We start from the raw sequence: 14645 nt of genomic DNA, 5'->3' as shown, positions 1-14645 counted from the left end.
TCATTTGTTGTCTTAGACTTGATATATGGCAGAGAATTAGGTGTATTAAGTCTTACCTCCCTGACTCCTCATCGCTCCTTTTTGCTTCATACTAAAAATCTATCAGGAGGCATGCTTAGTAAGATCCCCTTCATATTGTTTAAACTTTAGTTTTGTCGACTTGCAAAACAAAAATAGGCTGTTACGCTGGTTTTACAACGCATGAGCGGCATGTGAGCAGCAAGTTTTTTTGGTGTGCATGTTAACTACCAGGACTCGGACCAGGAGAAGAGCTGTGCGTGCGAGAGGCACGCGGGTTCTCTTTGCACACGCGGAGATGCATCAGTTTGCTTTTGGATTAAACTACATTGCTTTCACCAGCATTGGTTCGGTTGCACATAGAGAATAACGCCTTTATTCTGGGAATACCACTCTTAATAAATACACTTGCATATGAAGTAAATCGTATCTCAAAGCATTTACTGGGGCACTGGCGATTTTTACTGGGGCACGTGCCCCAGTAAATTGGGTCTAGCGACGCCCCTGGTATATAGTATATACTAATCCGATTTAATGATTTACCACTTTTGACCAATAGGTGGCACCAAATTGATACAGTCTGGTCAGTGTGAGATGACAGACACACAATGTTTGATTATAGAATTAAATACTTGAGAAGTTTTAATGTTAGTACACAAACTTTAAACATGGCATATAGATCACTGATAGAGAGTGTTCTCACATATAATTTTGTTTCATGGTTTGGTAACACAACACTTAAACAGAAGAAGAAATTATCACAAATTATCAATCAGGCATATAAGATAACTGGTAATAAACAACATTCATTGCAGATTTTATTTGACTCCCTTATGGAAAAAACAGCAGTTGTGATTTTTAAAGATAATACTCATCCCCTTCACTCAGCATTTGAATTGTTACCATCAGGACGCAGGTTCAGAATTCCTGAAGCACAAAGAAATGCAGTAATTTATCCCAATGGCAGTTGTTATTCTAAATTGGATCACTGTTTGAAGTAAATGCGGTGGTTGCCAAGAATGATCTGTAGTAGTTTGTATGGGGCTAATTTGGTTTTTAAACTTTTAACTTATATTGTTGTCTTGATGAGTGTTGTTATTGTGTGGTTGTTGTGTGTTTGTAATTGTTGTCTTAAATCCAGTGTTAAAGACAAATTTCCCTTTCTGTGTCAAGCAGAATCGACACTAAAGTTTAAACAAACAAACAAACAAATAATACATCGAGTTAAATTTGATCAAAGTTTTGAAAAAAATTTAAAATGTCACACTAGAACTTCAATTCAATTATGGCATAATTAGCTTTGATGTTCTCAGTATTATCCAAGCTATCAGGTCCAGACTAATTACAATTGGCAAAATTTTTAGCTATTTTTTGTAAATCATGGAAAAATTGTGTATCGTTTGAATTGGTATGCTGCTCTAAATCTGATGAAACCAGCAATTTTGGGCCAAAACAATCTGAATTTGAAATAAAAATACAGTTATTATTGTCTTCTGACCACTAGATGGCACTATTCAGGACCTGTTTGGCCAGGTTTGGTATAGGGTATATGCCGAAGCATGCTAAAGGACTTTTAATTTGCCAGTAACCTGGGTTAGGCGCTTCCAGTGAACTGTATGCCATTGTAAATTCGGCGCATTTAAAGGTCTGTTTTCTTTAAAAATCAGCTATCTCCACCTGTTGTGTTTAACCTTCTGATTGTCCTCGATCTGTATGCCAGATTTTAAAACCTAAATTTACTAAATTTGCTCTAAAGGCTGCCATACACTTTTGGAGAAGAAAAAACCATGGACTGTCTGAGAGGAAATAGCAAGTACAATTTCTCTTTCACCTTGGTTAAAAATGGCTTGTTACTTTAGTGACCATTAGGATAATAATACAATTAATCAGTTGACTGCATGAGACCCGAACTGTGGGGCTTGGCCTGTACTGACCACAGATCAGTTCTGATCTGTTACACCCCTAATATAAATTACAAAACAAATGTATGACTTTATACCTTAACCTTCTGTGATGGGTCATCTGGTATTGGTAGCAACAGATCCCGCCAAATTATCCTCATCTTTTCATCATAGCGGGTTTTGTGTACGTTCCTTAGCATAGAGAGAATGACAAACACTAGTTAATTGTTAACATAAAATAATGCATTTTAACTATGCCTGTGATATGGAAATTGTGTTTCTCACTGTTGGAGTGCTGCATAGACATCAGCCAAAGATCCTTTGAGAGGCATAATGTGACTCCCACTTACACAAACAACACACTTGGGCTGACAGGTAAAATAAAAAACAGAAAATAAATGTAATATAATACATCAGTTCATCAGCATCAAGTTTACACTATATAGGGTGTAATTTTTGGTCTGGGGAATTAAAAAACACCATTCATTTTCTCGACAATAACTAATCAAGTTTTAAAGGCAGACTTGTTATGATCACCAAGGTTGTTAATTGATTGTAAATGTTTTATGAAATCTCTTTACCTTAGCATACACAAAAAAACACAAATGCTTTAAAATCAAAATCCTCTAAAAGATTGTTAGGCTGCATTGATTAGGGCAATCGGAGCCGGGAACACAACGGCATCTACACTTATGTTAGTCTATTTCTCCTCATCCCGAGGTCTCCATAATCCTGGACCGGGTCGTATCCTGAGCAGATGCTGTGGTGGTCATGGAGAAGTGGAGACCATGAGACTGATTTTATTCCACTTTTGTCAATTGGTAAAGTTGGTTCCTCGCCACTGGCTTGCTTGGTTTGGGACTTGAGGAGCTGAGCATAGATGGATTTGCTCGTCAGTGTTTGGACTTTCAGCAGTAAAAAAATTAAACCACACTCAACTGAACTAAACTGAAACTGAACTGACACAGTTTCAATTTACTAGTACTTCTATGTTAAGCTGCTTTGACACAATCTACAGTGTAAAATCACTACAGAAATAAAGATAAACTGAACTGAAGCCATGATTTTACAATTCATCTTTACTTCTGTAGCGCTTTTTACAGTGTAGACTGTCAAAGCAGCTTAAAGGTTTATTTTTATGCTTGCTCACATTTTTCTTGTTACAAACCTATCTGTGTTCCTTCTGCTATATACAGAGGAAAAGAAAGAAAGCTGAATACCTGTACTCATTGACTTCCATAGCATATGCTTTTCCTACTATGGAAATCAGTGGTTACAGGTTGTCAGCTTCCTTCAAAGTATATTTATTTGAGTTTAGCAAAAGAAAGAAACTCATAAAGTGAAAATCAGTGAAATAAATAACCAAAGTACCAAACAATACCTGCCATGAGTATAAACGCATTTACCATCGGGAGATGGTATAATCACTCTCGGAGGAGAATTTTGCTTTCACAATCCAAAATAAATAGTTATCCAACATGTGCCCGAAAGCAGCGGCCGTTGAGTGCGTGAAGTGTCCATCATTCCACACTTCATTTTACAGGCTGAATGAGTGCTTAATCCAGGTAATTAAAGTGCACTTATTATTAGTTTTTATGTGAACACACTACTTACACAATTTATACTACATAATGGCGTAGAATAGTGCATAAGTATGTGATTTGGGACACACCTAGAGTATTTAGATTTCTGTCATGTATACAAATGCAAATTTATCAATTAAATACTAATTTATTTAAGTACTCACACTAATTGTATTCTACTGTGTACGCCATCTTGTGGCCAGACGCAGAAATTCATTTGGTGCTCAAACTCGCACAGTGTATTATGGGTATTCTCTAGCAGTGGAGTGTTCATTGGATGTACACTCGTTATTGTGGTGCATTGTGGGAATGATTGAGAGCATGTTTTCGGACACCACTCGAAATGCCTGCTTTCTCAAGTAGTGCAACATTAGGGTATAGGGAGATATACAGTATAGGAAAGAGGAAATGAAATAAATAATTTAAAATGTAATGTTTCTACAGATATAAGCAACAAATTTAGATAAATAGTTTTTATGAATATTATTTCTTTTTTTTATTGACTATGCCATTTACAAAGTCTTATGCAGTTTTTTTCTTTTTTTCACTAAAGCTGGAATATGTTTACAGTCTTGTGCCTTGAACTTTCTGACTAATTTCCAAATATTTCTGCACTTCAAATAAAAGTTTATAATGCTTTAATAATACTTCCGAATCCAAGGCCACTGAAAAAGCAGTGAAATGCACTCTGTTAAAGAAAATGAAAGCTTGTGCTGTATTTACCTCAACAATCTCTGAGTATGCCGTCAAACCCAGTGTCACAGAGACCCCAAATGACATCCCCATCACAGCCACTTTGTCAGGACAAACTTTAGGATGTTTTTGTAGAAATGTGAAGGCAGCCTAAAAAGGATTTGACATCTGAGGTGTAGATTATACTGTATAGACACCTTTTTAATATAATAATGTATAGTACATTAAACTATATAGATATTTTCCTATTTAATTTACGAATAACCTTATATAACATTCTGGAAATCTTAGCATTATTCATTTAAATTAATAAACAAACAGTTATATAAATAATTCCCATTACAAATGAAATAGCAAAAATTTTAAAAGCTTAAATAATTTAATTATTTTAGGATGATTTCAAGTATTAACTATAACATTAAGATTATCTGTTTATTTATTCTACATATATGTTGTAGACAGTTAGTAGAAATGCTTTTTTGGCATATTCAGATTCTTATTCTAGATGCAAATGTATTTCTGTTATGTATGTTAAAATATTGCCAAATTGTGCTTTAATTTCATTTTATTAAACGATAAATCCTAATATAAAGTTAACTTTTAATCTTTTGTTTCCTTAAAAATAATTCTAATTTGGTGATTTTGGTGCTCAATAATTTACCAGTGATGAAAACTGATTTATAGTTCTAGTTTTAATATTTCATATTTATGGCTTAAAGTGCACAATTTCTATAGAAAGCGTTTTTTTTCAGGATTCTTTGAAGAAAGTTTATTTTATTAATGAAAGTTTTACTTATATATTTATTATTATATCAGTTTATTTAAATATAATATTTAAACACTATAACACAATTGTTGCACTATCAATTCCTAAGTAAGTGTCTTACTGTATGTCTTCGGAAAAAAACATTTTGCTGACTTTAGCAAGCTTGCTAAATGGCAGTGTAAATAGATTTCTAATAAAATAAATTTAAAAAATATTTAAGTAAATATTAACTGACTAGTCCATCTAGTCCATATATTGGTTTAACTTAAGTATAGATTATAACTGTACTTATAGTAACATAAATACAATAAAAAAGAACTAATATTTAAATAAACAGCAAACAAATATAATATAAGACAAATATAATAATATAAATGAAACATGCAATTGAATGCATTACTTAACAAATATGGTAACACTGCAATAAGGTTGTATTAGATAATGTTAGTTAATGTATTTACTTACATGAGCAAACACTGAACAATACATTTCTTACAGTATTTGTTTATGTTACTTTACGTTAGTTAAAGGAAATCAAGTTGTTCATTGTTAGTATGTAAACTCAAAGTGCATTAACTAATGTTAACAAAGCAAGAATTTAGATTCAATACTGGATTAGTAAATGTTGAACTGCGATTATTAATAAATGCTGTACAAGTAATGTTCATTATTAGCTCATGTTAATAAATTAATTAATTAATGAAAACTTATTGTAAAGTGTGACCTCAAATATTTATTATTTTTTTAAATATAACTACACATTAATGACTTATTAAACAACAATAGTTTATGGCTGTTATATTTAATGTTTCACCTCAAAATAACTGTTGTCAGCATGCTGGAGTTGTCCTGCAGCATTCAACAGGCCGACGTATTCGAGTGCCAGCGAGACGTAGCCGTGAGACGCCAGAAGAGCAGAGCGATACTCGACTCGACCCCCCTGGCCTCCCCACAGGTCCAGAACAGCAGGAAACGGTCCAGAACCTGCATCGCAAAACCACATGCAGTCCCTGAGGTCTGTGTAAATGCGGCCTGAATAGACACTGATTTACATTCATCTAAATGTAGGAGGGTACAGGGCAGCCTGGTCATCTCTAGTGGCACAAGAAAAATACATATTTCATATTGTGTTTCTGGATGTTTTGTATTGAATTCCGCATAAATGACACTGATTTACTTAGGACTGCTGCAAACTCTCAATGATTTTGTCTTCTTTTCTATAAATATTACTCAATATGCAAGTTAAAATAATTAATAACAAATTATAGTAAAATAAAAAATGATAAATAAATAAATAAATACATAATGTTAATATGTATGATGATATAATAATAATAATAATAATAATAATAATATAACAAAGATATTATTAAATATTATTCTTTTTTATTATTATTATTATTATTATATAAATGAAAAAATATTTAAAGCATCATTTATTCCGGTGACACAAGGCAAACAAACACAACAATAAAAGTTAAAAACTACAGTAAAACAAAAATATTATTCATCTAAATGTATGAGGCTACAGGATAGGCTTAATTTAAAATAAATGCTTCTGTAGTGGCACATAGCAATATGTATTTCATATATGCTGTTTCTGGATGATATGAATTGAACATTACAGCATGTTATGTTTACCAGTTCAGTATATCGTTCCTATTTAAATTAGATTTATTTTATTTATAAATATGAGTTTTAGTCAAAACTATTTTGGTTTAACTACTAAATTATTATGAAACACTCTGTCATGGATTGGTCAGGCTCTCACGACCCCCACTCACGAAGATCACCATCACCTGACTTCTAATGAGCACACAGCTGCATCACATTCACGAGCACCAGATAAAAGCACAGCACTCCAGTCGCTCATTGTCCGGGCTCGTCTCGACGAAAGCGGACAACTGAGCGACCACTCAGCGTAGTCATCCTCAGCTAAACAAACGATTTACTTACCTGTTCTCTTTGTATTCCTCCTAGTCTTCCTGGTCCTCCCGAATCGTCCTGTCTTCCAGTCCTTCCAAGTCTGTGTCATCCTCTGTCAGCTGTATCTGGTGTGTGCTGTCCATCCTCGTGTATTCCTGTTACCCAGCCACGGAGGAAAAGACCCCAACATCATTCCTGATCCTCCTGGCTATCCTTCATGTGCTCCTTGTTGTCATTCAATAAACACCCTAACGTTTCCTTACCTCTGTCTCCTGTCCGCTTCATAACAGAAGCCCGGACCCTTAACGACGACAACATGAGCACCCCCGATCACCTTCAAGAGCTGGTGGACCAGTTGAAGCGGATTCTACAGCCACCAGCTCCACTTTCCAACGCACCACCAGCACCGAGCACTTCCGCCTCCACAGTTTCTTCTTCGGCCCTTCCTTCCAGTCCCATGGCCCGACCAGCGCCCTACTCAGGCGGAGCGGGGGAGTGCAATGGTTTTCTGTTACAATGTTCCCTCATATTCGAAATGCAACCTTCTCTATATCCCACAGATAAGTCGAAGATCGCCTACATCGTATCTCTACTCTCTGGACCTGCACTTAAATGGGCTGAGACGATCTGGAACCAAGCCGGGCCGGTCATGAATTCCATCACTACCTTCACGGAGTATTTCAAAGAGGTGTTTGGACGTTCTGATGGGGAAGTAGCCGCTGGAGAGCAGCTGTATCATCTAAAGCAAGGTACTCTATCTACACAGGAATATGCTCTCCGGTTTCGCACTCTAGCAGCTGCAAGTGGATGGAATGAGAGATCGTTGTTGACCACGTACCGGCTCGGCTTGGAACCCACGCTCCGAATCCAACTGGCCACATTAGATGATACAATGGGTCTGGAGAGATTCATCCAACATTCTCTCCGATGTTCCGATCGTCTCCGTTCCTATCAACAGGACACCATCACCCCCTCGTCTGCACTCCTCCAATCGCCTGAGTCAACAGCCTCTCCAGAACCAGAACCCATGATAATAGAGTCTGGAAGACTGACATCAGCGGAACGACAGAGGAGGCTGACCCGGGGTCTGTGTCTATACTGCGGTGTCAGTGGACACACCCGTATGGAGTGTCCCCTTCGTCCCATTCGGACTTCAGTGAGTGTATTCAGTACGAATATTGAACAATGTAAACCACTTACTACCACCGTACAAATAACTACTGCCTCTATTTCTCTCCTTGTCACAGCCCTCATCGACTCCGGGTCAGCAGGGAACTTCATCTCCCAATCCCTCTGTCGTCAACTCCACCTCCGTACTGAGGCGTCCTCGCATATATACCAGATACAACCGATAACCCAGTGCACTCGATCTTCGACCCGTATCCATCGACAATGCGAAGACATCCTTCTTCAAGTGGGGTTGTTACATCAAGAGAGGATTCAATTTCTGGTTCTGGAGGGTGCAAATATGGACATCATTCTAGGGCGCCCGTGGCTGGTGAAGCACGATCCCATCATCTCTTGGGGCACAGGAGAGATAAAGAAATGGGGATCTGGATGTACACCTGCCTGTTTTCCAAATCTCCCTCTTCAAGGTCGGAACCCCATTTCTTTGTTTGCAACATCGGTCGAGAGCCCTCCTGAGAAGCAGTCTATCCACATTCCTAAGGAGTACAGCTCCTTTCATGATGTCTTCTGCCCCAAGAGAGCTTCCCAGCTACCGCCGCATCGGCCATGGGACTGCGCGATCGACCTAGTTCCAGATGCCCAGTTGCCCAGAGGTAGGATCTACCCGCTCTCGCTTCCAGAGAATCAGGCAATGGAAGATTACATAAGGGAGGCTCTGAGTCAGGGGTACATACGTCACTCAAAATCACCAGCCGCCTCAAGCTTCTTCTTTGTGGCCAAGAAGGACGGAGGGCTGCGTCCATGCATCGACTACAGGGTCCTAAATAACGGTACAGTAAAATACCGATATCCCCTTCCTCTGGTACCAGCCGCTTTGGAACAGCTCCGAGAAGCTAAAGTCTTCACTAAATTGGACCTCCGCAGCGCGTATAATCTGATAAGAATACGTGAGGGGGACCAATGGAAGACAGCATTCGTGACCCCTACTGGCCACTATGAATATGAGGTCATGCCTTACGGTCTGGTCAACGCCCCCTCCGTATTCCAAAACTTCATTCATGAAGTCCTCCGGGAGTTTCTTCACCACTGTGTAATAGTGTACATAGATGACATCCTCATTTACTCCCGGAGTGAGGCCGAACATCGCCAACACGTTGCGGAGGTCCTACACACATTGAGAGAACATCACCTCTACCTCAAAGCGGAGAAATGCTCATTCCACCAGAAGTCGATTCATTTCTTGGGATACATCATTGACCAAACCGGTATACGTATGGATGGGAAGAAAATTGAGGCTGTTCTATCCTGGTCAGAACCCACTTCCATTAAGGAGCTCCAGAGGTTTCTTGGGTTTGCTAACTTTTATAGACGGTTTATCAAGGACTACAGCAGGATTACATCACCTCTCACTAATCTCCTCAAGGGTAAACCCAAAGGACTGGAGTGGACCAAAGAAGCAGCCGCAGCCTTCCGCCTTCTTAAGAAGGAGTTCACAAGGGCCCCACTCCTGACTCATCCTGACCCAAATCTTCCTTTCGTGGTGGAAGTGGACGCATCCACCACCGGCGTCGGGGCAGTATTATCTCAACATCATGATACACCGCCCCGACTGCATCCCTGTGCCTATTTCTCTCGGAAGTTGAGCCCGGCGGAGCAGAATTACAGCATAGGAGACAGGGAGCTTCTAGCAATCAAGCTAGCCTTGGAGGAGTGGCGTCACTGGTTGGAGGGAGCCAAACATCCGTTCCAGGTGATCACAGATCACAAAAACCTCCAATACATCAAAGAGGCCAAGAGACTATGTCCACGTCAAGCCAGATGGTCACTTTTCTTCTCACGTTTTGATTTCTCCATTTCCTATCGTCCAGGACCCAAGAATCTAAGAGCAGACGCTCTCTCTCGTTTACACGAGCATCACGATCATGAAGAACTCCCAACGAAGATTCTTCCCGAACACATCTCCATTTGTCCGATCACCTGGAACGCTCCTCCAGTCGTTGCCACTCCGGAAGCCCCTGCTCCGCCGGGATGCCCTCCTCATCGGCAGTTCATACCACCTGAACACCGGGTAGATCTGATCCACTCCTTACATACCTCGCTAGGCACTGGACATCCAGGGATCAACAATACTCTCTCGCTAGTATCCCAACGATTCTGGTGGCCAAACATGGCAAGGGATGTGAGGCAATATGTTCAGGGCTGTAAGGACTGTGCCCAATCCAAGAGCCCACGTCATCTACCCGCTGGAAAGCTCCATCCCTTGCCGATTCCGAACCGTCCCTGGTCACACCTAGGAGTGGACTTTATCACTGACCTCCCTTCGTCAGAAGGTAATACCTGTATTCTAGTCATAGTAGATAGATTCTCAAAGTTTGTCAAACTAATCCCTCTGAAAGGTCTTCCCACAGCCTTTGAAACTGCCGACAATATCTTTAATCAAGTCTTCAGGTCATTTGGTATTCCAGAAGATATTGTGTCGGACAGAGGTCCACAGTTCATCTCACGTCTATGGAAAGCCTTCTTCAAGCTCCTAGGTGTGGCCGTCAGCCTCTCTTCTGGATATCATCCCCAAACCAACGGGCAGACAGAGAGGAAGATTCAGGAGGTGGGACGGTTCCTGAGGACCTTCTGCAGTGGTCACCAGAACTCCTGGAGCCAGTATTTGGGCTGGGCAGAATATGCCCAAATTCACTGCGGCAACCCTCCACCGGACTCACGCCATTCCAGTGCGTCCTGGGCTTCCAACCACCGCTCTTTCCCTGGGATGGCGAACCATCTGATGTCCCCGCAGTGGATCACTGGTTCCGGGAGAGCGAGAGAGTCTGGGACGAGGCTCATCAACATCTGCAGAGGGCAGTCCGTCGAAGCAAGGTAACCGCCGATAGGAGAAGGTCTGAAGAACCCAGATACACACCCGGACAAAAGGTGTGGCTATCCACCCGGGACATACGCATGCGACTGCCCTCTCGCAAGTTAAGTCCCCGATTTGTTGGTCCCTTCACCATCGTGGAACAGGTTAACCCCGTCACCTACAAACTACAATTACCCTCTCACTACCGTATTCACCCTACATTCCACGTATCACTCCTGAAACCCTATCACGATCCTGTTCTTCCCTCCACAGAGCCTGACCACGAAGAGGAACCCCCTCCTCCACTGCTCCTAGAAGAAGGAGCCGTCTACGCAGTGAAGGAGATCTTGCGTTCCCGACGTCGTGGTGGCCAGTTGGAGTACCTGGTGGACTGGGAAGGGTACGGCCCCGAAGAAAGGACATGGGTTCCCAGAGCTGATATTCTCGATCCTAGTCTCATGGTGGAGTTTCATGAGAGCCACCCTGAGTTCCCAGCGCCTAGAGGCAGAGGGAGACCACCACGGCGTCGGAGGTGTCGGCCCTCAGGAGCGGGCCCTGGGGAGGGGGGTACTGTCATGGATTGGTCAGGCTCTCACGACCCCCACTCACGAAGATCACCATCACCTGACTTCTAATGAGCACACAGCTGCATCACATTCACGAGCACCAGATAAAAGCACAGCACTCCAGTCGCTCATTGTCCGGGCTCGTCTCGACGAAAGCGGACAACTGAGCGACCACTCAGCGTAGTCATCCTCAGCTAAACAAACGATTTACTTACCTGTTCTCTTTGTATTCCTCCTAGTCTTCCTGGTCCTCCCGAATCGTCCTGTCTTCCAGTCCTTCCAAGTCTGTGTCATCCTCTGTCAGCTGTATCTGGTGTGTGCTGTCCATCCTCGTGTATTCCTGTTACCCAGCCACGGAGGAAAAGACCCCAACATCATTCCTGATCCTCCTGGCTATCCTTCATGTGCTCCTTGTTGTCATTCAATAAACACCCTAACGTTTCCTTACCTCTGTCTCCTGTCCGCTTCATAACACACTCATCTAATTATAATAAATATTTTTGTATTTTGTCGTTTTTAAAATGTTATTCATTCCTGTGATGCAAATCTCAACAATTTTTAGTCCCTTATGATTAAAATACTATGATGATATTCAAATATTTCTGATGTGGTGTCTAAAACAACTTTCAGTTTTTCCTATAATATTTTTTCGTCTAGAGAAAGATTAAAAAAAAAAAACACACTTTTACAATTTTGTAAAACAATGTTTGAGGTATTATTAGACCCCTTAAGATATTTTTTTCTAATGGCTACAGAACAAACTACTGTTGCACGATGACTTGCCTATATAACTTAACTTGACTAGTTAAGCAAATTAATGTAGTTAAGCCTTTTAATTGCACTCTAAACTTAATATTATATATAGATACATGTATTTACATCTCATTAATATTTACATACATATTTAACAAAATAATTCATTAAATTACATATTTACAGTTGAAGTCAGAATTAATAGCCCCCCTTTGAATTTGTTTTTCTCTTTTAAATATTTCCCAAATTATGTTTAACAGAGCAGAATTTTCACAGTATGTCTGATAATATTTTTTCTTCTGGAAAAGGCCTTATTTGTTTTATTTCAGCTAGAATAAAATCTGTTTTTATTTTTTAATGAACCATTTTAAGGTCAATATTATTCGCCCCTTTAGGCTTTTTTTCCGATAGTCTACAGAACAAATCATCATTATACGTTAACTAGGCAGGTTAGGGTAATTAGGCAAGTTATAATTAACCTAGTTAAGACTTTAAATGTCTCTTTAAGCTGTTTAGAAGTGTCTTGAAAAATACCTAGTCAAATATTATTTACTGTCATCATGGCGAAGATAAAATAAATCAGTTATTGGAAATGAGTTATTAAAACTATTATGTTTAGAAATGTGTTGAAAAAAATCTTCTCTCCTTTAAACAGAAATTGAGGAAAAAATAAACAGGGGGGCTAATAATTCAGGGGGCTAATATTTCTGACTTCAACTGTATATTACTTTTATTCAATATAATGTATTTATTAATATTATTTATATTTAAGGAAATAAATAATATTTAAAATACAATTACAGTAAATTCCTGTACATGACTAACTAATGTAAGGGTAAGGATGACATCTAATCTCTGTTCATACCTGCAGGAATGAAGAGCGTCCCCTTTATCTCACCCTCAGAGACGTCAACCCTCTGGACTTCAGGAGTCAAATACCAGCGTTCAGCTGTAGCGGATGAGAGAGGAGTGCGATGCTTGAAGCCTTTATCAAGATGTCCTTCATGCACAGAAAACACCACTTTAACTGGTGTCTGGACATTGGTCTTACGAAACCTGTCAATTCAAAATAGTATTTATAACATGATGATCCGCTTAAAACGTGGTCACATTCCCCATTTAAATAAATTGAGTGTGAGGCAATGAGCTTCAGTTCTGTTTAGTGTGCAACATTCCTGGTCTTGGAAGTTAAAAACTTTTAATTGACTTGAACTATACCCAACACACCACAGGTTCAAGAAAGCTGCTTGTCTTGAAAGTAAATTATGTGTAAGCTTTTCTACATTCATACAGTCAGGACCATTGCTGACGCTCAGATTTCATCTAAAATATCTTAATTTGAGTCCTGAAGAACTTTCTGGAGTTTGGAATCACATAAGAGTGACTTATTGACACAATTTTCATTTGGGTAATATTTTAACTGAATTAACTGGCAATTGCATTTTTAACTCTTTATGAAGTTCACTATAATCTATGAGTAGGCTATACCAATATGTAATCAAGTAGTATAATAGTAGTATCGAATAAAGACTAACTTCCTAGTTAACATAAAGTAATGAATACTTATTTAGTATAACATCAGTATGAAAAAGAACCACTGTTTAAGTATCCCTAATAACATTTAATAGAAAAGTTAATAATATCTATAAATAAGTACTAAAAACATTCAGCTACGGTTGTGTTTGTTTACCTCCCTATTTACTGACCTGCGACCAGGTTTCGTTTCAGGAACGGGTCTCATACTCCACAGCAGACCCATGGCTTCAACTCCCTCAAATGTACCACCAATACATTTATCTCTAGAAACTGAGCGAAATACGAGATAAAATAAATAGTTTAACCACTAAGCTGTGTGTGTAAGCTTAAATGTTTAAGTGTACCTTTAATTGTCCCTAAAGGGTCACTGGTGTAGTGACCAAACGCTTCCCAGTCGTCTCCATCGTCCGAGCGAACGAGCGCGTGAACTGTGACTTTGGAGTCTGCAGGTAAGCCTTTCACTTCGACTTCAACTTTCTCATCAACCAAGCAACATGAAGGATAAACCGTGAGTAATGGACTCTGCTCTGCCATATTATTATATCGTTAAATGCCGACTGTAAGTGCTGAATTCATCCGGATTAAAACAACAAACTGTGGCAAAGACTTTTATAAGGCTTTTAACCTGGCCATTGTCCTATAGGGTGCCAGTGCACACAGAAGTTCCTTATTTGGAGTTGTTTATAGATAAACATTAAGCTCATAAAAACGTTAAGGTTATTGAAACTTGTGATAAACTGTGAGATTATATAAATAGTTTGACCAAAGTCACAGGATATCCTGTCATAAATGATGGTTAATTTTAGAACACTGACATAAGATGCCAATGAATAATCATGTCTGTATAGAAATGTACACCAACAAAAGCATTCGAATTGCACTGCATTGAACATGTATTATACACACACACATCACCTTTTAAAA

General features: G+C 39.4%; 1 protein-coding gene across 1 annotated transcript in view; it reads right to left on the bottom strand.

Moving 5' to 3' along the window:
- The window catches only part of acot19 (acyl-CoA thioesterase 19), a 16577-nt gene extending 2267 nt beyond the window's left edge, over positions 1-14310 (bottom strand). The window contains exons 1-7 of the mRNA XM_056452255.1: positions 14066-14310; positions 13892-13991; positions 13051-13241; positions 5776-5945; positions 4226-4345; positions 2205-2287; positions 2018-2111 (exon numbers count right to left, since the gene is read on the bottom strand). Of these exons, the coding sequence (XP_056308230.1) occupies positions 2018-2111; positions 2205-2287; positions 4226-4345; positions 5776-5945; positions 13051-13241; positions 13892-13991; positions 14066-14255 (948 nt within the window). The 5' untranslated portion in view covers positions 14256-14310. The remainder of the gene's footprint in view (positions 1-2017; positions 2112-2204; positions 2288-4225; positions 4346-5775; positions 5946-13050; positions 13242-13891; positions 13992-14065) is intronic.
- Positions 14311-14645: the final 335 nt, after the last annotated feature.

Source organism: Danio aesculapii, chromosome 25 (assembly GCF_903798145.1).
Source record: "Danio aesculapii chromosome 25, fDanAes4.1, whole genome shotgun sequence".
In the NCBI taxonomy this organism is placed as follows: Eukaryota; Metazoa; Chordata; class Actinopteri; order Cypriniformes; family Danionidae; genus Danio; species Danio aesculapii.
This window is presented reverse-complemented; position numbering and strand designations above follow the sequence as displayed.